At 36.4% G+C, this 23,846-nt stretch overlaps 1 protein-coding gene across 1 annotated transcript in view; it reads right to left on the bottom strand.

The window, feature by feature from the left end:
* The window catches only part of RTTN (rotatin), a 157,079-nt gene that overhangs the window by 79,399 nt on the left and 53,834 nt on the right, over window positions 1-23,846 (bottom strand). Inside the window, exons 22-28 of the mRNA XM_044242826.1 lie at window positions 22,068-22,164; window positions 21,199-21,264; window positions 18,396-18,584; window positions 16,827-17,066; window positions 15,464-15,608; window positions 9,924-10,078; window positions 5,499-5,718 (exon numbers count right to left, since the gene is read on the bottom strand). Of these exons, the coding sequence (XP_044098761.1) occupies window positions 5,499-5,718; window positions 9,924-10,078; window positions 15,464-15,608; window positions 16,827-17,066; window positions 18,396-18,584; window positions 21,199-21,264; window positions 22,068-22,164 (1,112 nt within the window). The remainder of the gene's footprint in view (window positions 1-5,498; window positions 5,719-9,923; window positions 10,079-15,463; window positions 15,609-16,826; window positions 17,067-18,395; window positions 18,585-21,198; window positions 21,265-22,067; window positions 22,165-23,846) is intronic.

Below are 23,846 nucleotides of genomic sequence, written 5' to 3'. Positions count from 1 at the left end.
TCATAAGCCTTACTTCATTCTTTAAAAAAATACACTTAACCAGTAGTAAAATAAATAAATCTAGATGTTTACTAATTATGTAACTATGCAAAAGGACCCAAGTAAGATTTAATGGGTCTCTGCCACAATGTCTGACAAAACTGACAGATATCTCATTATTTTCCTGTCATTTAATGTGAAGACAAAAAGATTTTCTTCCCAAGACATTGTATAAAGCATGAAATGTGCTCCTCTGTTTATACCAAATCAATATTTGTTAATCAAGTTTTTCTTAACTGTGGAACATTATAAAACAGGGATTGTACTTTTTACCTATTCCTTAGCTTATACGCTGTGTTGATTTTTATTACCTCAAAGACAAGTAAACTTAGAATGGCATTACTGCCGTTTGCCTCAACTTCTCACCTAGAACTAAGATGACATTTTATTCTTTTAATACCAAGAAAGCTCATTTTAATTTCTGGTATTTGAAACATGAGGTGTGATCTGAAATCTCTCCTCTTACACAATTTTAAAAATAAAAGCACTCAGGATAGTTTCCAGATATAAATAATGTTAGCACTTAACTTCTTCAGTCACTGCTGTGGCAGACCCACACACACCCCTGATCTGAAACAGATAAAAGTTACTTTATAGAGGAGATGGATTCCAACAGGTTTGTAACTGGAGTATAGACAAATCACATAATGCTGTAAATTAGGTACTTTATATTGAGTTATACTGAAATACATTAGAGGATCTGACTTTTCAAAAACTACTGTGGTAAGGTCTCTAAGCTAACATAACCATTCTCAAAATACAAACATTTCTGGACATGTTGAAGTTTGGGGAAACTATCAGTGTATATTTCTTTAGTATTTATAATTATCTAAGAAAAAGAATTTTATTAAAATAGCTACCCTAAAATTCATATTAAATTCTATACTACAGCTAAGAGTATTTAGGATTGGGCGCCTGGGTGGCTCAGTGGGTTAAAGCCTCTGCCTTCGGCTCAGGTCATGATCCCAGGGTCCTGGGACCGAGCTCCGCATGGGGCTCTCTCCTCAGCAGGGAGCCTGCTTCCTCCTCTCTCTCTCTGCCTCCTTCTCTGCCTACTTGTGATCTCTGTCTGTCAAATAAAATAAATAAAATCTTTTTTTTAAAAAAAAGAGTATTTAGGATTTAGGATTTTTAAATCTTTTTAACAAAACAAGATGTACTTTTGGGAAAAATTCTAGGTAACATCATCTGAAACATGGTTTACAGCTGAATATACATCACCTAAAGCATGATTTAATAATGAAAACAATCAATAATGAAATATTGATGTAATAATTAAACAGTGGCCCATACAAACTAAAGCCGACACACAACCAAAGAGACCAGTCAGTCACTCTTTACTGAGAGTACATGTCTAGAAGATAGGAGAACACCTCCTTAATGAAGGTAAATAAGTGAAATATTAAAATTTGTGTACAGATTGCCATCTGAAAGAGAGAAGAAACTGTATGAATAGACTTTTTAAATAAACTTTTTTTTTTTTTTTTTGACAGAGAGAGACACAGCGAGAGAGGAAACACAGCAGAGAAGTGGGAGAGGGAGAAGCAGGCTCCCCGCAGAGCAGGTAGCCCAATGTGGGGCTTGATCCCAGGACCCTGGGATCATGACCTGAGCCAAAGGCAGAAGCTTAATTACTGAACCACCCAGGTGCCCCTAAAATAGACTTTTTTATTTAGTGAAAACAGCCAAATAAAATGAAAACTTCAGAGATGTGGGAAAAAATTAAAACAGATGTAAGATTCAAAATCCAAGATTACAAAGAGCCATATGCACTTGACAAAGTTTGGGTTGAAAGGTTTCTGTCTGTACAGGATAATCTGGTGGTAGGTGGATGGCTGGACCACAAGCAGGTGTGCAGCATGAAAAGGAATAGGAAGTTATCGATACACGTTGGTCAAAACATCCCATGTCTAGAAGGCCCATCACTATCAATCAGTTCAGTCATCTTTCAAAATCTGTCCACCGCCTCCTCTAAGAGACTTTCCTGACATCCTAATAGTTAAAAGATCCCAACCTCTGACTATCATCTTTGGCTATCACTGAAAGTTCAAGACAAGCAATGCTGACAGATCTGGTCAATAAGGAAACAACGAGCTGTTTTTAGAGTCAGACAGTGTATTAGTCACATAAAAATAGCAAAAGCAATAGTAGCCAAAGGTGCCAGCTCCCAGTCCTTACAGGGGGACACGGAAACAGAGGCGCCTGACAACAGCAATGCGGATAGCAGGGCGCTCCGCTGTGGCAGTGCTCAGGCCCCGCTGCAGCTCAGCGCTCATGGCCTTTGGCTGTTCCCTAAGGGAACGGAGGCAGAGAGCCCAGTCATCAGAACCCAGGAGGCAAGAAGAAACGGGCACAATGCAGACATCCCTATAGAGAGCAAAGCAAGTAAGAAACAGTCTCGTAGCAGTTCCTCGCAAGCCTCATGTTCTCATGTTCCAGAATAATCACAGGATCTTTTTCAAGACTTAGATCAACTATGATTAAGCCCTGCCTCGGCGGACTGATGCAGAAATGCAAGGCTGGGAGGAGCCCTGGTGAAGCTCTTCTCTTACAGAACCGTGCACAGTTCTATCATTGCTATATTTATTACATCATATTAAAACTATAGTGCCCTAAGTGATAAAAATGGAACACACCATAATGTGTGAAATAACATTAAGGTCATGCTTATTAGAAGTAATGACAGGGCGCCCGGGTGGCTCAGTGGGTTAAGCCGCTGTCTTCGGCTCAGGTCATGATCTCGGGGTCTTGGGATCGAGTCCCGCATCGGGCTCTCTGCTCAGTGGGGAGCCTGCTTCCCTCTCTTTCTCTCTCTGCCTACTTGTGATCTTTCTCTGTCAAATAAATAAATAAAATCTTTTTTAAAAAATTTTAAAAAAACTAAAAAAAAAAGAAGTAATGACAGCTAAAAATACTTGAAAAAAGCTTTAAAAAAAAAATCAGTGAAATAAGACTCCATCTTAAAATATTGGAAAAAACAGGGCACTTGGGTGGCCCAGTTGTTTAAGTGACCAACTCTTGGTTTTCCCTCAGGTCGTGATCTCAGGATTCTGAGACTGAGTTTTACACTGGGCTCCACTCCCAGCACAGAGTCTGCTTGGGACGCTCGCTCGCTCGCTCGCTCTCTCTGAGGCACCCCCGGAATAAATAAATAAATAAATCCTTTTTTTAATTAAAAAGATTTTCAGAAAAACAGCCATATTTTAAACCCAAAGGAGAAAGAAATAAGCATAAGCAGAAACTAATAAAACAGTGAAAAACTTTTTAAAGGGAGGATCAACAATACCAAAATTCATTGTTTTGAAAAGAATGATAACAATAAAACATAAATCTACCCATAAGAATAATCAAGAAAACTAGAGGAAAGGAATAATTAATACCTGGAATGAAACAGGACCTCATTGTATATCTGACATATATTTAAAGAATGAGCTGACGGATGGATAATTTTAGAGCTATGAATTCAAAAATTTACGTAAAATTCTAGAAAAACATAATTTACTGATGCAAAAAAATAAAACTCTCAAAATTCTAGATTTAAATTCATTTTATTCATTCAATTCATTTAAAATCTTCTCCAAAAGAAAACTCTAGGTCTGACTGCTTTATCATCCAATTCTACTAAACATTTAAGGTAGAAATACCACCAATTCAAATCAACTATTCTAAAGGGAAAAACAGGTACATAAAATTTATATATAGATGGTGGGCTAATTTTGATATTAAAACCTGACAAAAAGGGGCGCCTGGGTGGCTCAATCACTTAAGCATCTGGCTTGGGCTCAGATCATAATCCCAAGATCCTGGGATCAAGCCCCACCATTGGGCTCCCTGCTCAATAGGGACTCTGCCTGCCACTCCCCTTGCTTGTGCACAGTACACTCTCTCTGGTGCATGGGGCACTCTCCCTCATTCATTCATAAATAAATAATAAATAAAGTTTTATGAGAAAGAAGACATGCAATAATTCTAAAAGCACCCTCTGCATTAGAAAATTAGAAGAATTCTAAAAACATGAATAAACCAAATCTCTTGATACACAAAGGAATCATACGTCGTAATCTAAGTTGAATTCTCCCAGAAATGCAAGGTTGCTTAACATTTTAAAATGGATCCACTGCATCCACCACCTTAATAGGATATAGGAGAAAAATCCTGTCTATCTTAAAACATACAGAAAAAGCACTATACATCTATGATTAAAAAAAAACAAAAAACCCCACTTAGCAAAATAGGACTAGAAGGAAACTTCCTTAATCTTATTTTTCTTTAATTGAAAAAACTACCATAAACAGCATGATGAAAAGGTGAAAAATTAAAGGCCTTTACTTTGATTTTGTAGATAAGGATTGCTGGGTTTATGGTTAATATAAAAAAAAAACAATTAATTTCCATATATTCAACAATACTTAGAAAGGAAAATATCAAAAAGTCTGCTCACTAAGAGATGAGAATATTCACTGAAGCAGGATCCAAAATTGTTCTAAATTAGAATAAGAAAATCCAGGGGCGACTAGGTGGCTCAGTAGGCTAAAGCTTCTGCCTTCGGCTCAGGTCATGATCTCAGGGTCCTGGGATCGAGCCCCGAATCAGGCTCTCTGCTCAGCGGGGAGCCTGCCTCCTTCTCTCTCTCTGCCTGCCTCTCTGCCTACTTGTGATCTCTCAAATAAATAAGTAAATAAATAAAATATTAAAATAAATCAAATAAATAAGTCAAATAAATAAATAAAATCTTAAAAAAAAAAAGAAAATCCAAATGTCCTTCAATACTGTAGTGCTGAATAGTAGAGAAAAATAAATTAAACTAACTCTACCTACAGACAGCAGAATGAATAACTCTCCTAAGCATAATGATGAAAGAAAGCAGCCATGATTCCATTTTACTAAATTTTAAAAATCAGGAATTGTTGTAAATATGAACACATAATTAAGCGGTAGACTACCAAGAAATGTCAGTAAGTGTTTACCATAAAACTCAAGGTAACAATTACCTTTCAGGAGAGGAGCAGAGACAAACATTCTCAAGGTACTGGCTATATGCTATTTTTAGATCAGGAGTGATTCACTATGCGACACCTGAACTATATATTTATGTTTTCTCCACATAAGTGTTGTATTTCATAAATATAAAAAGGACAAATAACATAAGTGAATAAATAAATTACCCTAATGAGAGGACTTGAATGTAAGCCTTAGTTTATTTTTCTTGAAAATGAGTGTATTCTGAAAGTGATCTTACCTATCTATTAATAAAAATCACTAAAACATTTAACATTATGAGGAATCATATGAATGCTGAATAATCACCTGCATTAAATACAGTGATACATATAATTCACTTAACATTGTGCCTGTCACAAAGGGAGTGATCAATCAATCAATACTACAATACATAGCAAATAGCTCTTCTTTGGGAGTTGTAATTCTGGTTGTTATAGTTACTTACAATTTTTACTTACTTCAAGGAGGCCTGATAAGTACTTAACACAAATTTCAAATGGCTTTGTGAGAGGAGAATGGGAGCTCCATCCCGGAGATGCTGTGAGATGGGCCATCCCTCGTAAGGTCCTCTCGAGGGATGGCAGGCCATAGAAGTGAGGAGCGTCTGTGACTCTCAGGCACTGGAGCAGTTTCAGAGCCAGCTGCGTTTGGAAGACATAAAAAAGCTCCAAGCACTTCCTGTGTATGTAAAGGAGGGAAAAAAAATCAATGAGAGAACAAGTGTGATGAGCCTAACTTATTGGTAGTAGAGGGTTACTAACAACTTCCCACATCAGGAAAGTATGAACCAGGAAAAATGGCAGTCTCAAACAAGATTTTTCAAGGAAAACACAGTTAAAATACCACCCAGGGTCTATGACGTCTTTGAAAAGTACATAAATGGATACTGGTATTAGCACCCAAAAATAAAATTTTAAAGTTGGAATGGAAAATTAAATGCATACTTTAAATGCCTTTAATTGACATACATTAAATCTATACTTTTAATCATTAGATTAAAAAGTGAATTTTTAATTAGCTGAAATTGTTTTCCCCAGAAAGCTAAAACCAAAAGTTTTAATGAGTTTTGACACATAATTTAAAGGTAACTGTCAGAAACAGAACAATCAAGAGAACATTTTTTATTAGAAAACAAAATCCCTAAAACTAATAAGTAGGCATGGATACAAAGATGAAACTGCTAGAAGGAATATCATTGTATAACAAAGCATTGAATAAAATCTGAAATTTCCTCAGTTTTTTTACACTCTAAAATTGACAACTACTGCCTATACGTTTACCCATTGCATCACAGTTTCATAGGTGTATAGTTGTATGATTTAAAGATCCTAATTTTTATATACCTGCCATCCAGGTGTTTTTGAAGTTTCAGAAACACACAGAACTCATACCAAAGCCTAAAAGTTATTTGTATAAATTCATATACCTCATGAGTCAACAACAAAGTACAGCTGAACCTTGAATGACATGGAGGTTAGGGGCATTGATCCCCATGTGCAGTCAAAATCCTCATATACTTTTGACTCTCCAAAAATTCAACAAATAGCCTACTGTTGACCAGAAACCTTACTGATAACATAGTTAATTAACATATATTTTGTATGTGATATGTTATTATAAACTGTTTTCTTATAACAACTAGAGAAAAGCAAACTAGAGAAGAGAAAATATTTTTTTGTAAGTAAGCTCCACGCCCAGCATGGGACCTAAACTCATAACCCTAAGACCAAAAGGCATATGCTCTACTGACTGAGCCAATCAGGCACCCCAAGAAAGGAAAATGTTATTAAGAAAATCATAAAAGAAAATACATGTGTAATACTATACTGTATTTATCCCCCAAAAATCCATGTATATGTGGACCCACATAGTTCAAACCTGTGTTGTGCAAGGATCACTTGTAATTAACAGTATTAAAAACAGTATTCTGGTTTTTTAAAAGATTTTATTTATTTGAGAGAAAGAGAGAGAGAGAGAGAGAAAGAGAGAGCAAGCATAAGTTGGGGGGGAGGGAAAGAGGCAGAGGAAGAAGCAGGCTCCCCAATGAGCAAGGAGTCCGATATGGGGCTCAGTCCCAGGACCCTGAGATCATGACCTGAGCAAAAGGCAGATGCTTACCTCACTGAGCCACCCAGGCACCCCTGTTCTTCTGTTTTTTAAATTAACATAAAAGTCATTCTCATTGTCTGCTCCTTTTACCTTAACCACTCCCAAAGAAAAACTATACCATGAAAGGGAATGGTGCCTCCACAAATATCTAAGCAAGCCGGTTAAACCTGGCACAGCTGCCATCAATTCCCTCTAGTAGTCCCTGTACCTTCCCCAAGCTCCAGACCCAGCTGGCCTCATCCTCCCTATGCAAGTTCCTCTCAATAGCCAAATAACATTCACCCGAGGAAGAATCCATAGCACTGTTTCTCAAAGTCTAGCCCACGGGACTATCTACGGCATTTATTTAATATGTAGATTCCTGAGCTACTGATCTTAATATTTTAATAAGCCCACCTCAAGAGAGTCTATACACATTCCAGAGTCTACCACCAATGGATTCATTTTGTTCTTGTCTTCAGTACTTCAATGACACACAAATGCATAAGGTAAAATTCATAAATCTTATATATACACTACAGGATGGTTTACCTATGTATATAATCACATAATCACCAAGCAAAATAACATTCTCAGCGCCTCAGAAGGTTCCTAGATGACCCCGTGTAGTGAAATTTTTATTGACTTGTATTCTAAATTCACTAATCCTCTTTTATACTGTGTCTAGTTGGCTGCTAAGCCCATGCAATAAATTCTTTAGAAACTGTATTTCTCAGTAGCAGAATTAGTATTTAGTTCTTTTTTGCAGTTTCCCTTTCTCTGCTATTGATGTTCTACATATTTTTACTTATCTTGTCCATCTTCTCATCTAATATCTATTACATTTATATTGAAAATTTTATAATAACAGCTTTAAATTTCCTCTAATATTGACATTTGTGAGTGTTTCTAACAACTTTTTTCTCTTAATTACAGGAGACATTTTCTTACTTCTTTATATTCTCTCCATTTGTGACTGTATGTCAAGTATTTGCATACAAGAGCTACTGAAAGCAAAGTACCTAATAGTTTCTCACAGAAAAGGCTTGCCATTTGGTCACAAGATGTGGTTAGGAGGCTGCTCTTTGAGATCTAGCCAGGTGTTGAGCTGAATTTTGACACTGTAGCATGTTTCAGATGTTTCATGTGTGTGGGATCAGTCCTTCCATCTAGCAGAGATTTGGGATCTGAGCACAGGAAGACCTTATCAGATAAAAAACTTTCATACATCAAAGGACACTATCCAAAGAGTGAAAACACAACTCACAGAATGGAAGAAAATTTTGCAAATCATATTTGATAAAAGACTGATGTCCGAGGGCGCCTGGGTGGCTCAGTCCGTTAAGCAGCTACCTTCAGCTCAGATCATGATCCCAGGGTCCTGGGATCCTTTTACCTTAACCACTCCAAAAGAAAAACTATACCATCAAAGGGAATGGTACCTCTGCAAATATCTAAGCAAGCCAGCAGGGCCCCACATTGGGCTCCCTGCTCAGTGGAAAGCCTGCTTCTCCCTCTTCCTCTGCCTGCTGCTCTGCCTGCTTGCACTATCTCTCTGTCAAATAAATAAATAATCTTAAAAAAAAAAAAAAGACTGATGTCCAGAATGACTCAACAACAACCACCCAGTATAAAAACAGGCAAAGGACTTGAGCAGACATTTCTCCAGAGAAGATAACCAATAATCATTAAGCACATGAAAAGATGCTCAGCATCATTTCTCATTAGGGAAGTGGAATCAAAACCAAAATGATTGTAGTTTACACCAGAAGGATGGCCATAGTAAGAAATGTTAGGGTAGATGCCGAGAAATTAGAACACTCGCACATTGCTGGTGGCAATGTAAAATGGTATAGCCGCCATGGAAAACAACTGGCACTTCCTTGAAAAAGTAATCACAGAATTACCTACCATACGAACCAGAAATTCTGGTTCTAAGTAGGTACTGGACACTTAAAAACGTGCGTTCACATAAAACTTGTACACAAATGTTCACAGCTGTACTATTCATAATAATCAAAGACAGAAACAACTTACATGTCCACCAACAGAAAAATGGATAAACAGAATGTGGTATATCTGTACACGGAACATTAATCAGCCATAGGAAGAAGCAAGCACTGATATGGGCTATCACAGCGATGGACCTTGAAGACACAATGTGGAATCAGACACAAAAGGTCACATATGTCTGATTCCATTTATATAAAATATCCAGAATAAGCAAATTCATAGAGACGAAAGATTAGAGGTTGCCAAAGACTTGGATAAAAGGTAAAGGAGGAGGAACCGCTTAAAGGGTACCAAGTTTCTTTTCAGAGTAATGAAAATATTCTGGAATTAAATACTGACAGTTGAACAACATTGTGAACATATTAAAAACCACAACAGTATACTTTAAATGGTTAAAATAGTAAATTTTATCCAGTTAAAAAAAAATTTAAGTCCGAATTATAGATAAACACTTGAAAATCATCTATGTAAAAACAGTCGTAAAGCCACAGAAATGGGTATAATTGCTCAGAGAATTAAGAGAGGATCAAGACCTAAAACCTAGAAAGAGCAAAATACTGTGTGTGTGTGTATTTGTGTGTGTGTGTGTGTGTGTGTGTGTGTGTGTGAAATTACAGTCTATACCAGAGATTCCACTGAAATAAAAACAAACAGACCACAACTGACTATTACTGAATTCCTTCTTCCTTGATTTGAAACAAATAAAAAGTAAGATTCTTTGGAAATCAGAAGGAAACTAGGCTCTTCATCAATGTCCCCAAACCTTCAATGACAAACGGTACCTGTCGGTAACTGCAATGAAACTGAGCAGCAATGTATTGAAAAGAGCAATCAGTTCTTTCTGGAGTTGTTGCCTGACAGCAGTCCGGATGTCATCCGTTTCCTCTCGTGCCTGTGACTCCGTCAGAACCAGCAGGTCTAATAGTGGATTTGGACTCTAAAAAATAGTATTTGTAAAAAAAAATGTATTTACTCTCTAATTGAGCTGTGGGTTGTTTTCTATAAAGATTTTTGTTACATACCACGTTCTGGACTACCTAAGAGTTATATTACCTAGCCAGTAGGTATTGGTCTGTAGTGCACTAATAGAGATGTTATGTTCTAAACTCAAAAGGTGCGTCATATGTGATCTCGACAAAAAAAAAGGCACATCAATTACAGAAAACTGAGTATAGGGATGCCTGGGTGGCTCAGTCATTAAGCATCTGCCTTTGGCTCAGGTCACGATCCCAGAACCCTGGGACTGAGTCTCATGTCGGGCTCCCTGCTCCGCGGGAAACCTGCTTGCCCCTCTCCCACTCTCCCTGCTTGTGTTCCCTCTCTCGCTTTGTCTCTCTCTGTCAAATAAATAGATAAAATCTTACCAAAAAAGAAAAAGAAAGAAAGGAAGGAAAGAAAACTGAGTATAATATGGAGAAGCACAAAGAGAAAAACAAAAACCACCCATGATCACACCTCACAGAGATAGTCACTATTAGTATACTGGTGCACACTATTCTTTCTGTGGCATATAAACACAATTATAATTCCGTATTTTTTACGAAGCTGAGACAAAGTGAAAAAAAAAACCACTACTGTTACCCCTTTTTTAACTTAATGTCATCAATATTTCTTCAAAAAATTATTTTAATATCTGATTATTTTTCAACCATAAGGATTTACCAGACCAAGTACTAAAGAATCAGTGATTTCTAATTTTACTGAGCTGTGCTGCAATGTTCAATTCTGATTATATCAGACATGTGAATTCTAAGCAATGATATTAAATCAAATAGATTTAATTGTCTTAATGCCTTCAACATATATTGCCAAATTGCCTCTGCAAAATGTGTACCAATACAAATCACCAAGCAGGGTGGCAGAAGACCACAGCATCCACGCCAATGCGTAGCATTAATACTGATGCAATCCTTGTCAATTCGATAGGCTGCTAAATAAAACTAGAACTACTTAAATTTCTTCCTGCTTTCCAATTTTAAAAAATATATAGCTCAAGAAATATAGCATAATTATTTTTAATAATACTAAGAACAAAAAATGTTCTATTAACAGACAGCATTAAAGATACATGGTATAGTTATTCATCACCTATAATATCACAGGCACTGTGCTAAAAAGGGAAAGAAAACAAGATTCTACTTTTTTACTAAACTGGAAGATGTGCATTTTCATATTTTACAGATGGTTAAACAGGGGTTTATGAAGAGGTTATGTAACTTGTCCAAAGACATATGAATGAACAAAGCAAGGATTCAACCTGAGAATCACCTTACTTCAAAGCTAGTTAATATTCTGTCCCCCACATTATGTCACATCAATTCTGAAAATTACAACATACAAAAAGAGATAAAATCAAAATGTAATCACTGTTGTTATGAAATCGTTCACCTAAAGAAGTCAATTCAAAAATAACTGCATTCTTTTTATGGAAATGAAAAAAATGGGAAGAAAATTCTAGGTTGTTTGTATTATGCAGTACATACAGAATACTTCAATCAGGTACACACAATTATAAAGAATACAACTGAAAGATTTTAGAAAGTACTGGGGACAGATGTTTTGCTTTTACCTTACTTTACTACATTTTACACCTAAGAAACATTTTTTTCCAGCTTTCTTTTCATCTTGGACAAGAAGTACCTCATTTGGATCAAATAAAATTACATAAAACATGACTACAACTTCTATGTTTTATATAGGAATAAAATAAACAAAATACACATTTAATAAAATCATAAAAATAAATATACATACTCCATAGTATTCTTAGACCCAAATAACAAAAGGCTAACTTATACCCACCTTCCCTCCAACTCCCATAAATACTGGCAAAATAAGAAAGCTGTTTTTAATGTAACCTCCATCTTGGTAAAATATATTACAATCAGGAATTATTAACCCTGACATACCCACAAAAATTAAGTAGAAACTCCTGATTGATAGATTAATATTATACTATGTATATGACTAAAACTAAGATTCTTCCTCCAAATTCTCATTGTTAATAGCTTGTTTATACTAGTACTTGCTGAGACAATTTTTCCCTTTCTAACACATCTTAGATACACATGTTAATATTAAGATTCAGTAAACCTCAGAAACATCAATTCTAAAACATGGGATGAAAGACCATTCCTCATGCACAAGAAGGAAATATTTCTCTACCAATGCCTGCTGATCTCAAGTGCTTAATCAGATGTGAAGGTTTTGTCTTTACACGTTAGTATTCAATCCCAATTTTAAACCAACTACCATTACCATTACTTTGTCACCGGCAACCTCCAAAAAGCAACAATTTCTACAATGATGGCTCATTTTCCTTATCCACACTCATCACATCCACTTTACCAGCCATCAACAAGAGGAGATGCAATGCACTCCACGAACTCTGAGTGCACAGGTGTCTGTGCGAGTCGGTCGACAAAGACAGACATATGCTGTATAGTTCTGAATAGCCTCCCCCCCCCCGCCAAAAAAATTATGCCTCCACTTTTATGACCTTCCATCAAAAAACTCATTCTGAAAAGAAAGGTATTCAAACTCAGCACTTTCAGCTTATTTTATATATATTAACAAAAGCATCATTACATTAAAATGTAAAATTAATGTGGTGCCATAAATTCCTAAAGTGCCTAAAACTAACAAATCAGTGTTCTGATCAAACATACACATTTTTCACAAGAGAAAGTTTCTCAATCTTCCCTCGGTAAGTTAGCTGACTTTTCTATACACCTCCTATTCACATTCTGCCTGATCAAGTATTCAAATATTCTGCCTAATTTTACTAATTTCTGCCCTGGCTTTCATATACTTTTTCATTGTATGTCCATACACTGAAAACAATTCCTTTGGAAATACTATCTTACTGACCTTCTTAAATCATCTTTCACTTATTTTACCCATTTCAGATGATTAAAAGGCATTTCACTTTATTTTCAAACTTCCTTTATATTGAATGTTACTCTTCACATAACACTTAATTTAATCCTTGTAGCACGACAAAGAGTAAACTCTCTTAATAGTGAATGCTTAGGTCCACTGCTCACCTTTTGTTCCCTCTATTGTTATTTTTAACACCAGTGATGATAATATATGAGACAAAGTAAAAGCTTTCCAAAGACAGCCTTAATACCATACAAAGTCAAATAAATATATTTAATTATGCCAAAAATCCTTCTCTGAAACTGCATTAAAATTAGTCATTTAGAATTTTGTAGAAATTTCATTTTAATTTCAAAACCATCAATAAATTATTCAATATGCATCAGCACTCATGACATACTATAAAATTCATAATAAATGTAAAGTTTTAACTGTAGTTACATAATTTAGGTAAATACGTTTTAATATGCATAGTTTTTCCTACTGTATATACCACATGCAAAGTCTTCCAAGCTAACATTCAATTATTACACAGAGTTTCAAGAAAAGATTTACCTAAGCCCACTATAGCTGCTTTACACAACCCAAAGTAACCATAACTCTCAGAATACAAGAAGTTTAACCTAAGGAGGAAACTGTTCTAGAAATTTTCTTTTTTTAAAAAAGACTAAAAGGATTATGAAATTATAAAATATTTATATATCAAAAATCAATTTATCAAAAAAAAACCTCAGGAAAAACTTCATAAGATTCTTTTAATATTTTAATATCCAATATCTGAAATATTTAAGCATGCCTAAAAGCTGAACAAGGAACTAGAGTGACATACGGTTTTACTACTTGCTTTATTAAAAATGGTCAGAAAATAACTGCCTCCAAATGCTTTGTTAATTTTTTTTAGTAATTAAATGATACAAGAAAATCAAAGTATAGTAAATATGGTACTTTGAAATCATCCTCAAGAACATAACAGGAGAGCAAAATTTCTAGGTCTGTGTATTCTGGGAGTTCAATCATCTTATTAAAGCTTCATTTATTAATTATTTACTTTAAGGAAATTCGTGCATCATCTCTCATTTGTGTTACAAATATTTTTCTCAGTTTATCGTGTCTTTTTAACTATATTTAAAGTATTTCTTGCCATACATACAGAAGCCAATAAAACTTACATATAAATACCCACCCACTGGATAACAGTTTTGTTGTTAAGTTACACAAACTGAAAATAAAGTTAATCTGAAACAAAAAAGGGCAGGAGAAAAATATGAAAAATAAGGTTTATTAAAGAAAAACTTGCTATAACTTAAAAGTGCAGTTCTTCAGAAAACACAGGCGTATCAAAGAACATAATACTAAATCCAATCACAAAGTCACGAAATATAAGACCTTGCTTATGGTATTTTGGACTTATTTTATGTTCCTATCTGATCTATGCCTTTCATCTCCTAGCTTTTGCTAGTGATGCTATTTCTGCTTTTCATCTTTCACAACATTCAAATTGTAGTCCAGGACCATAATTTCCACACTTAGTCACAGTCCTATTGGTGTGTGTACGAGAGAGAAGGAGAGAGGGAAAGAAAGGGAGAGCTGCCTTCTCCGCCACCTCGCGCATTACCACTCTAGGCCAAGCTACCACCACCCTCCCCTGGGTTACTGGAGGCCTCCCAGCTTCCACCCACGCCACCTGTGGTTCTAGAGACAGCTGCTACCCACAGTCTTCTTAAACTGAAGTCACATCATGTAACTCTTCTGCTCAAAACCCTCCACCAGTTTTCTCTCTCATACAGGTGAAGCTCCATGGCCTACAAGGTTCTATTTGAGCTTGACCGTGAATATCCTTCTAATCTCATCTCCTATCACCATACTCCATTCATCCTATTGCTGCCACAAAGACCTCTAGTTGTTCTTCAAACATGGCCCGGACAACTAAGTGCTTTTTCATTTTCTTCCTTTCTGGCTAGAACGTTCTTCCCTTAGATACCTATATGGCTGACCTCACACTTAACTCAGTGCTCTGGCCAAATGTTAGTCAAAGAGGCGAGCCTTCTATGACCATCACAAAGTAGCATCCTGCCATGTCTGTTATCAATGTTTCCTCATCACACTTACTGCTCCCCTCTGCAGAAAATCTTTGTTTTCTGTCCATTCCACCAACCTAGAATATACTCCATGAAGACAGGTTTTTTTGTCTTATTCACTGCCATGTAATTTTTATGTACTCATATTTATAGATTTCCCTCTTTATAGGTTCTACCTTAGGTAACTTGGAAAAATCTTCTCGACTCCAAAGTTTTGAGTAAACAGTCTCATACAATATAAGACCACTTTACTAAAATGGGCTATATAAAAATTAGGCTTTTTCATTACAAAGCATTACTAATTTTTATAAATAAATCATTTGTCAGATCTAAAATCCATTCAATTCCTTAATAACACTTACATGTCTAAGAAGTAATTCTAGAAGCCAGTTTAGAAGTTCTACTGATGAGTTTTTTCTTTGTTCCTTCAATAACTTATTTAAAAAATGTATGATATCTATTAGCAGTTTCTCATCTTCAGTGGAAGCAGGAAGCACCTGTAAAAACCTACAATAAAAAAGAGAATTATCATGGTTTCTAGCTCTTTATAATAAGTGGTGTGCTGATAAATATTTAACAACCAGGTAAGGAGTGGGATGGTTTCTTGTATTTGCCTATTTTCATAGTGTAAATATTCTCCCCTTGTCAACTGCAAGCCACCAACATAACAAACAGTTATGGACAGACGCACAGCAGCACACCATTATATGGCATTTTCACAACACAGATATAACAGATATAAATAACCTCAAGAACACAGGTATCAGTAAAATGTTGCAAAATAATCAAAAAATGATGATATTGGCATAATCATTACCTTCATTTTTCTTATAATTTATTTAACTCTTAAGTGTATGCAATTTCATTTTGAAGAAGGGCTGTGTTTTAACAACTAACTTTAAAAATCCTGATCTTCAACTGCCAGCTCTCTCACAAGGAAGTACTGGCTGATTCCAACACATACCAGTGGAAAAGCCAAATTAGGGATCTGAATTGTGAGAGATCCATTTTGAGTTCACATTTTGGAAACTCATTTAACCTCACATTTTAAAAACGACACACATTATGTTTAATAGAAAGTTATACATCTTACACTAAAGTCACATGAAGTAACATGTAAAATGCCGGCAACAGCTGCCCGTCAGTCTTGCTGGTTTCAAATGCAGCCATCGGCTACCGGTGCAACACATTACATTCACGAGCTAGAGCCTTCCCAGTAACTACTAACGGATCTCCACACGGCAATCAACTTCATGAAATCCAGGGTAAAAAGAATGAGATAATATTCTTAGGAACAAGACAAAAGCAAAACAAAATAAAAAAGTCCACCACGGGTGTACCAAACCTATTAGTCAGCTCACTGACGTCTTGGCTCTCTTTTAATGTGGACAGCGATAAACACTCACATTCACTGTGTTCAACCATGTCTTATCCTAGTCATCTGCTTCTGTGAGATAGTGAAATAAAATTTTCTATGATAGGATATAAAAACTGTGTTGTTTATTATTAAGTCCAAAATGTAGTGATTCAGAAAATTTCTCTTTTTGTTATTATTAGATATTTATTATGCATAATAAAAATCCCAGTTTTTCTTACTGAAAAAAACATTTCTCTAATGATAGCAACAAGAAGAATACATGCTCTTATCTTCAAGAATGTGGAGATAAGCCCAAATATGATTCAATCCTGCTTTTTGAAACTGGCCTTGAGCTGTAATATACTGACCTGTTCAGTGCAGTGTGCCAAGACAAGGACTTCAAGGTAACCCCACATGGGCCAGCGCCACTCTTCAAAGACAATCTGTCATTCAGAAGATAAAAACTCATCCTCGTGACAGCAGCCCTCACTTCTCTGTGGACTGCAGCCTCGACAATGGAATGAAGACAGTCCTTCAGTCCACTAGCTGTGTGTGTCACCTTCAGAGCAAGGGTGTCCTCTGTGGATAACTTCAATGCATCTGAAAATCTAAACAAAATGAAACAAAGGAAGAGCAACATAAAACCAGTCAAATAAAAGTCCACATTTATGTTTATTAAAAACTCTCTTCAAAAAATTCTGTTTTATCTTCATTTTAGAGGCTGACTCAGGGCCAAAAGAAAATCCGGTCGGTATACATCTCTCAATTAGAGTTTTATGCTAGCATCCTAAGCATTTGTGTTGACATTTTCCTGCTTACAGAAATATAACTTTCATTCAAACAAGAAAGCAGTAACAGATCAGAATGTAGGATATTCCAAAGTAATCGTCATCATCATCAAGTAATGGTAACATTTATACAAACACTTGCTGAACTCTGACTCTAATCCAGACTACTTTCCCTAGAGATTCATAACCATTAACTAACCAAACTTGAGGTGTCTGGGTGGCTCAGTTGATTGAGGTCTGACTCTTGGTTTCAGCTAAATTCATGGTCTCAGGGCAGTGAGCTTGAACGCTGTGTCAGGATCCCTGCTGGGTATGGAGCCTGCTTAAGATTCTCTCTCTGGGGGCACCTGAGTGGCTCAGCTGTTAAGCATCTGCCTTCGGCTCAGGCCATGATCCCAGAGTCCCGAGATTGAACCCTCCATGAGGCTCCCTGTTCGGCAGGAACCCTTCTTCTCTACTCCCTCTCCCACTCCTTCTGCTTGTGTTCTCTCTCTCTTTTGCTATGTATCTCTCTGTCAAATAAATAAAATCTAAAAAAAAACAAAAAAGATTCTCTCTGCCTCGCTCTCAGCACCTCCCCACCCCCACCCCCCACTCCCGTTCATATGTGTGCATTCTCTCTGGAAAAAAAAAATAATAACTAACCAAACTTTATATAATCTCTAAAACAGCATAGAGCACATGGTTTTGTTTTGTTTTGTTTTGTTTTTTTAATTTATTTATTTGAGGGAGAATGAGTGAGAGAGAGCATGAGAGAGGAGAAGGCCAGAGGAAGAAGCAGACTCCCCAAGGAGCTGGGAGCCCGATGCGGGACTCGATCCTGGAAGTCTGGGATCATGACCTGAGCCAAAGGCAGTCGCTCAACCAACTGAGCCACCCAGGTGCCCCAGAGCACATGGTTTTTAATTTAAATTTCCTTGTGTGATAGTTTCTAAAAAGTAATGAACACATGTAATCTTTAAAACAAAGTAAAATAAATAAATAAGCAAAATATATTTTAAAAAGTAAAAATTATAATCTTCAGTGGAAAAACAGAATCAGATGATAGTACCTTAAAAAGGCACTTGACCTAAAGGAAAAATAAAACCAAACTAGTCACTTATAACTGGTTAAATATGAACAATTTTTTAACTAAACATAACAGCTTACTCTTGGATTTTAGGTTCAGAATTCGTTTGCTTCAACACATTATCACTCCCATGATACCAGGACAAGTTCCAAGCTATTCTCAGCATGTCTGAGACTGGCTTCAAGGCCAAACAATCAGCAGATAATGGCACAACCATGGAGTAAGGACTCACAGCGTGGTGGCCAACTACACGCACTGGCAGATGATACCTAAAGAGAACATATACAAATAATTATGAACTTTGAAATTCTTAAACCCTACTACAAACAGATGAGCTATTATAAATGAGTGCTAGTTCTCACGATAATGCAGAGATCACTCTCATAGCTCCTATTCTGAACAGTTATCAAACTGTACATCGTATTTCCCTTATTTTTTTGCCATCCTCTAAACTCCCCAAAATGCTCTTTAAATTCTTGCTCGAAGACTTCCTTATTCTGTGCTGTACTGGAGTTGTTAGCAGAGATGACTAATGCCCCCCCAGGGCAAGGCCTACAGCTATAGTGAGCCACATATAAAGGGTTTCAGCTAGAACACGAGTGCCTACTTATTGCCAAACACTGCATATGACCCACCATTCATTCAGTTACATGCATGGCATTGATACCCATTTTACAGATGATCAAAATGAGTACTAAAGAGACTAAATGAATTGCCTTATGTTCACAGGAATCAGTGAGTGACCAAATCACAACCTAATATTTTTACTTGGACACAGCTGCATCATCAATAACCTCACTACTATGTGTTACCAAGAAGACCCAGAAATATTTTTAGATCCAAGAACAGATACAATAGCAACAGCTCTTAAATCAGTCCAAGTTAATTTAACAGTGTTTAATAGGACAGTAATGTCCAGCATGTTCAAATGTTAAAAAGTCGTTTTGCCAAAAAAATCATATCCCAAACCACTAATTCACATATTAGTGACTAGTATTAGATAAATACAACTGGGTAAGACTTCTCAGAGGAACTTTACAGTGCTTTTTCATTTAAAGTGTCTCATTAAATAAGCTAAAGGAGGGTACTACATATAAATCAGGCTGAACAGTTTAATAGTTTTAAAAATTTAAAAATTGAAATTTTCCACAAAAGTAACCAAGAATCCTTAGATAAAGGGCTAACACTAGGTGTCAGATAGGGAAATAAAAGGTGATTCTTGGACATTTCTTTGTGCTAGAAAACAAGAAAATACTAATAGACTCAGGGGGCCTTGACAAAAGGACACAGAGCCCACTTGAAAGGACTTGCACTGAATAAGAAAAGGCATGGCAATTGATCAACGGGGAATTCTTTATTAAGTTGGAAAATGGACTGCAAATTAAGCCAAGAACAAGAAGGAAGAAAGGAATGAAAAGTGCAGGGTAATATATCACAACAGGTTTGCAAAACTACTATATATCCGCCAGACGGACAATTTTTAAAATGACAACATTACTCTGAGTAAAGGAATAACAAAACCCTTGGTTCTTCTCTATGGACAAATTTTATCTTGAGCTAATTCTGGCCCTTTGCGCCAGGACGACCAAATAGATATGGAATGTCAACATGTTACTAAGCTGTGGTTTGTGCTTACAGCAAAAATGACACTTACATCTGGGCTGGGAGGTGTAGGAATAAACCATAAATCCATGAAGGGAAGCCAGAGCTCTGAGCAACCCTGAGTGCTGTGGTTCTTACAAGTCACCTGTTTTGTGGGGTCCTGGAAATTATGCTTATGGCACACTTAACTAAAGAAGTTATTTCCTACTAGCACATGGGTCTTCTAAACCAAGAGAGCTTCCAGCATCCACACATGTAATCTCATTCTAAGCAAGGCATATTATAGTCATGTGAGTTTGATTACTTAGCCAAATCAAAAGACCATGAAGAGTGGGTGATGTCTACAAACAAGGAATTTCACTCCGAAAAATATATTTAAAAGGAACTCTTACACACTACACAAGGAAACATATACATGCTTACAGAAGCGGATATAGGAACAGAAGCCCAGAATCAACCCAAATACCTTCTGACTGGAAAATGAATAAACTGTGGTAAATAAATTCAACAACAGAATATTACACAGTAATGATAAGGATTACAGTATGTATAATAAGTCCTGTCAAATTATGGAATGTTATTTTAAATTAATTATAATTTTATTAAGACATAATTTACTTATCTTTAAATACATAGATTTCCAATTTATATATAGCCTGATGAATTTTTACATTTGTATTCATTTGCATGACCACCATTCAGAATAAAATATAGAACATTTCCAACCCTTCGGAAAGTTTTGCTGTTCCCTCTCCCCTTGCTCTCCTCTAGGAGGTAATTATTATTTTGGATACAACTGGAGAAATTGGATTATGTTACAGAATGATTTTTAATTTTCTTAGATGTGATCATGCATGGCACAGTGGTTATATAGGAGAGTGTCCTTAATTTAAGGAGGTATATGCTGGAATAATTAGGAGACAAGTGAAATTATGTCCGAAACTTATTTTCAAATGCATCAGAGAAAAATTACATAAAATAAACAAATAAATAAATACATTGAGAGAGAAAAAGAAACTAAGTCCATGCGTTAACAACTGCTGAATCAAGGCTGGAGAGTAAGCACACATTCACTGTATAGTTCGTTCATCTTTTCTGTACACCTGAACTACATCAGATGGAAAGATGGGGATGGGGCCATGCATTTACTGAACTCTCCAAAGCAGCATGGTGAGAAAACATTAAAACACTACAAGTCATATGATTTAATATGTCAGATAAACCTTCCTGAAACAGGTTCTCTTCAAAAAAAGTCAAATGTCAAAACAGTAAATCATTTACCTTCTAAAAACTGAGACAGGCAAACTGAAGACCGATGGTGAAGGTTTAGTGGAAGGATTAATAGACCTATTTCATTAAAAACACACACACACAAGGAAAGAAACAAATGAGTAAACCATGGTTTTATCCAACAAATACAATTTGCTCCTTGACTGAATGACCAAACAAGAGTTGCAATTGGCTCTATCATTTGAAGAACACTTTCCTACTACCTAGATTTGCTTCTAGAGAGTAAATTAGTGCTTAGGAAGTCCATATAATAAATTACTCATATAATGTGGGCACTGTACTAGCAGGTGAATCTGTGCCCCCCCTCCACTGGATCCTGCTCAATCAGGGTCAGTGTTAATCAGATACTACCATCTTAACATCTTCCCAAAGGTTTTTCAATAAAATGTAAAAAAAAACACATGACATCCAGAGTACATACTGAAATATGTATTAATGACAAAAATTACTGCAGCAAATTTTTAATTTTATGCTTAGTAATGCTCAAGTTAAAAGTTCATGGGAGGGACACCTGGGTGGTTCAGTTGATTAAGCAGCTGCCTTCAGCTCAGGTCGTGATCCCAGAGTCCTGGGATCAAGTCTCACACTGGGCTCCCTGCTCAGTGGAGAGCCTGCTTCTCCTCTGCCTCCCCTTCCCCCGCTTGTGCTCTCTCTGTCTCTCTCTCTCCGACAAATTAAAAAAAAAAAAAAAGTTCATGGAACTTTCTGAGCCAATACACTTTTTGACTTTTTGATACTGCTTACTCAAACCAAAATGGAAAGTATAAGCTTTGTAATTCAGAAATTTCCATGCATTGCTATAAGATTGCATCAGAAACCTTAAAGAAGAGTAAAGAAGTTTTACAATTCTTATAGCTCACCACATATCCATTCTTGATACTTCGTCAAATAAGAGAAGACAAAATAATGCTCCGACTTCAGTCACAACAGCACAATTTTCACGAAATATCAACGAAACTAAGAAATAAAAAGAAGCAAAACTTCATGAAATATTTTTACCTCTAGAAAAATGGACTTCAAATTTAAAATATCTTAGCTCCAAGGGAAGAGAGGTCATTCTCAGAGAACTGCAACACGAGCGCAGACACAGTGACACACGTGGGTCATCAGGAAGGCTTGCTAAAACCCAGCTTCTGCTTCAGCAGCTCTGGGCTGGAGCCTGTGAATCCCGTATGCTGCTGGCTCAGGAAACCCACCTGCAGATCCGCTCACTAGATACTGTGTACTTTCAGTTCTTTTTTTTTTTTTTTTAAGATTTTATTTTATTTATTTGACAAAGAGAGATCACAGTAGGCAGAGAGGCAGGCAGAGAAAGAGAGGAGGAAGCAGGCTCCCCTCTGAGCAGAGAGCCCGATGCGGGGCTCGATCCCAGGACCCTGGGATCATGACCTGAGCTGAAGGCAGAAGCCTTAACCCACTGAGCCACCCAGGTGCCCCTGTACTTTCAGTTCTTAAAGAAGCAAAGCAATGTAGCTTCTAGGGAGATCTGCCAAGTCCCTTACCTCCAGCTAAAGTTTGCTCATTCAAAGATCTACTTATTTGATCACTTCTGCCCATTCCTACAAACATATAGTCATGGAACTTGGGTTTGCCTTCAGAACACACTGTGTTGGTGGCATTTTAATTCGTGTGTCTTGCTTATTACAAGATAATGGAAAAGGAAATTGCTCTGCACTAATAAGATCCAAAGTTAGCACCATTATGTCCTACTAGTGAATTGGCCTGGTCAAATACTATAGCATTAATAAGCCTTAGTTTCCACCTCTGTACCATTCCCTATGCTACAACTTCTCAGTGCTTGACAACTATGAAATTCTAATCAAATAGGTATGGTGGTGGTACCAAGCACATGGGAATAATAACATAATACAGAGTTAGCAAATCCAGGAAAGTAGCAACAAGAAATTAATTTCAAAAGGAGATACTTTTCCTGACTTAAGGATAGTATCAGCATGTGATTGACATGATTAAAAACATCAATGAGCTAAAAAGAAACAGAAATACATGTAAGAATTTAATTTATGATAAAGTAGACTTCATATCAGTGGGAACAGGATGAGCTAAGAAATTACTGCAATATAACTGCCTACAATATTAAAAAAAAAAATAGATCTAGATCCCTACTTTACACTATTTACCAAAACCAGTTCTACATAAAAATCTAAATTTTTTTTAAACAACACTATAAACATGTTAAGAGAAAGAACAGAAGCCCATTTAGAATCCCCAATTCAGGGACATCTGGATGGCTCAGGTGGTTAAGTGTCTGCCTTCGGCTCACATCATGACCCCAGGATCCTGGGATCAAGTCCCACATTGGGCTCCTCGCTCAGCAGGAGCCAGCTTCTCCCTCTGCCTGCCACTCCCCTTGCTTGTACTCTCATTCCCTCTCTCCCACATTCTCTCTCTGGCAAATAAATAAATAAAAAGGACTTTATTAAAAAAAAAAAGAATCCTGAATTCAGAATTAGAAAGGCCTTCCTTTTAGGGCATGATGAAAAGCTCAGCTGCCGTAACAGAAAAGCTTTATAAACTTCCATAAAATAGTTAAGGCTAAAGATGTAATAATAAATACATTAAAAAGGATACAAAGGTTGGAAGAAAATCTTAACATAAAATCAGGCATAAGGCTTATATTT

This window comes from Neovison vison, chromosome 3, assembly GCF_020171115.1.
Source record: "Neovison vison isolate M4711 chromosome 3, ASM_NN_V1, whole genome shotgun sequence".
Lineage (NCBI taxonomy): Eukaryota > Metazoa > Chordata > Mammalia > Carnivora > Mustelidae > Neogale > Neogale vison.
The sequence above is the reverse complement of the archived record's forward strand: the minus strand, read 5'-3'. Positions and strand labels throughout refer to the sequence as shown.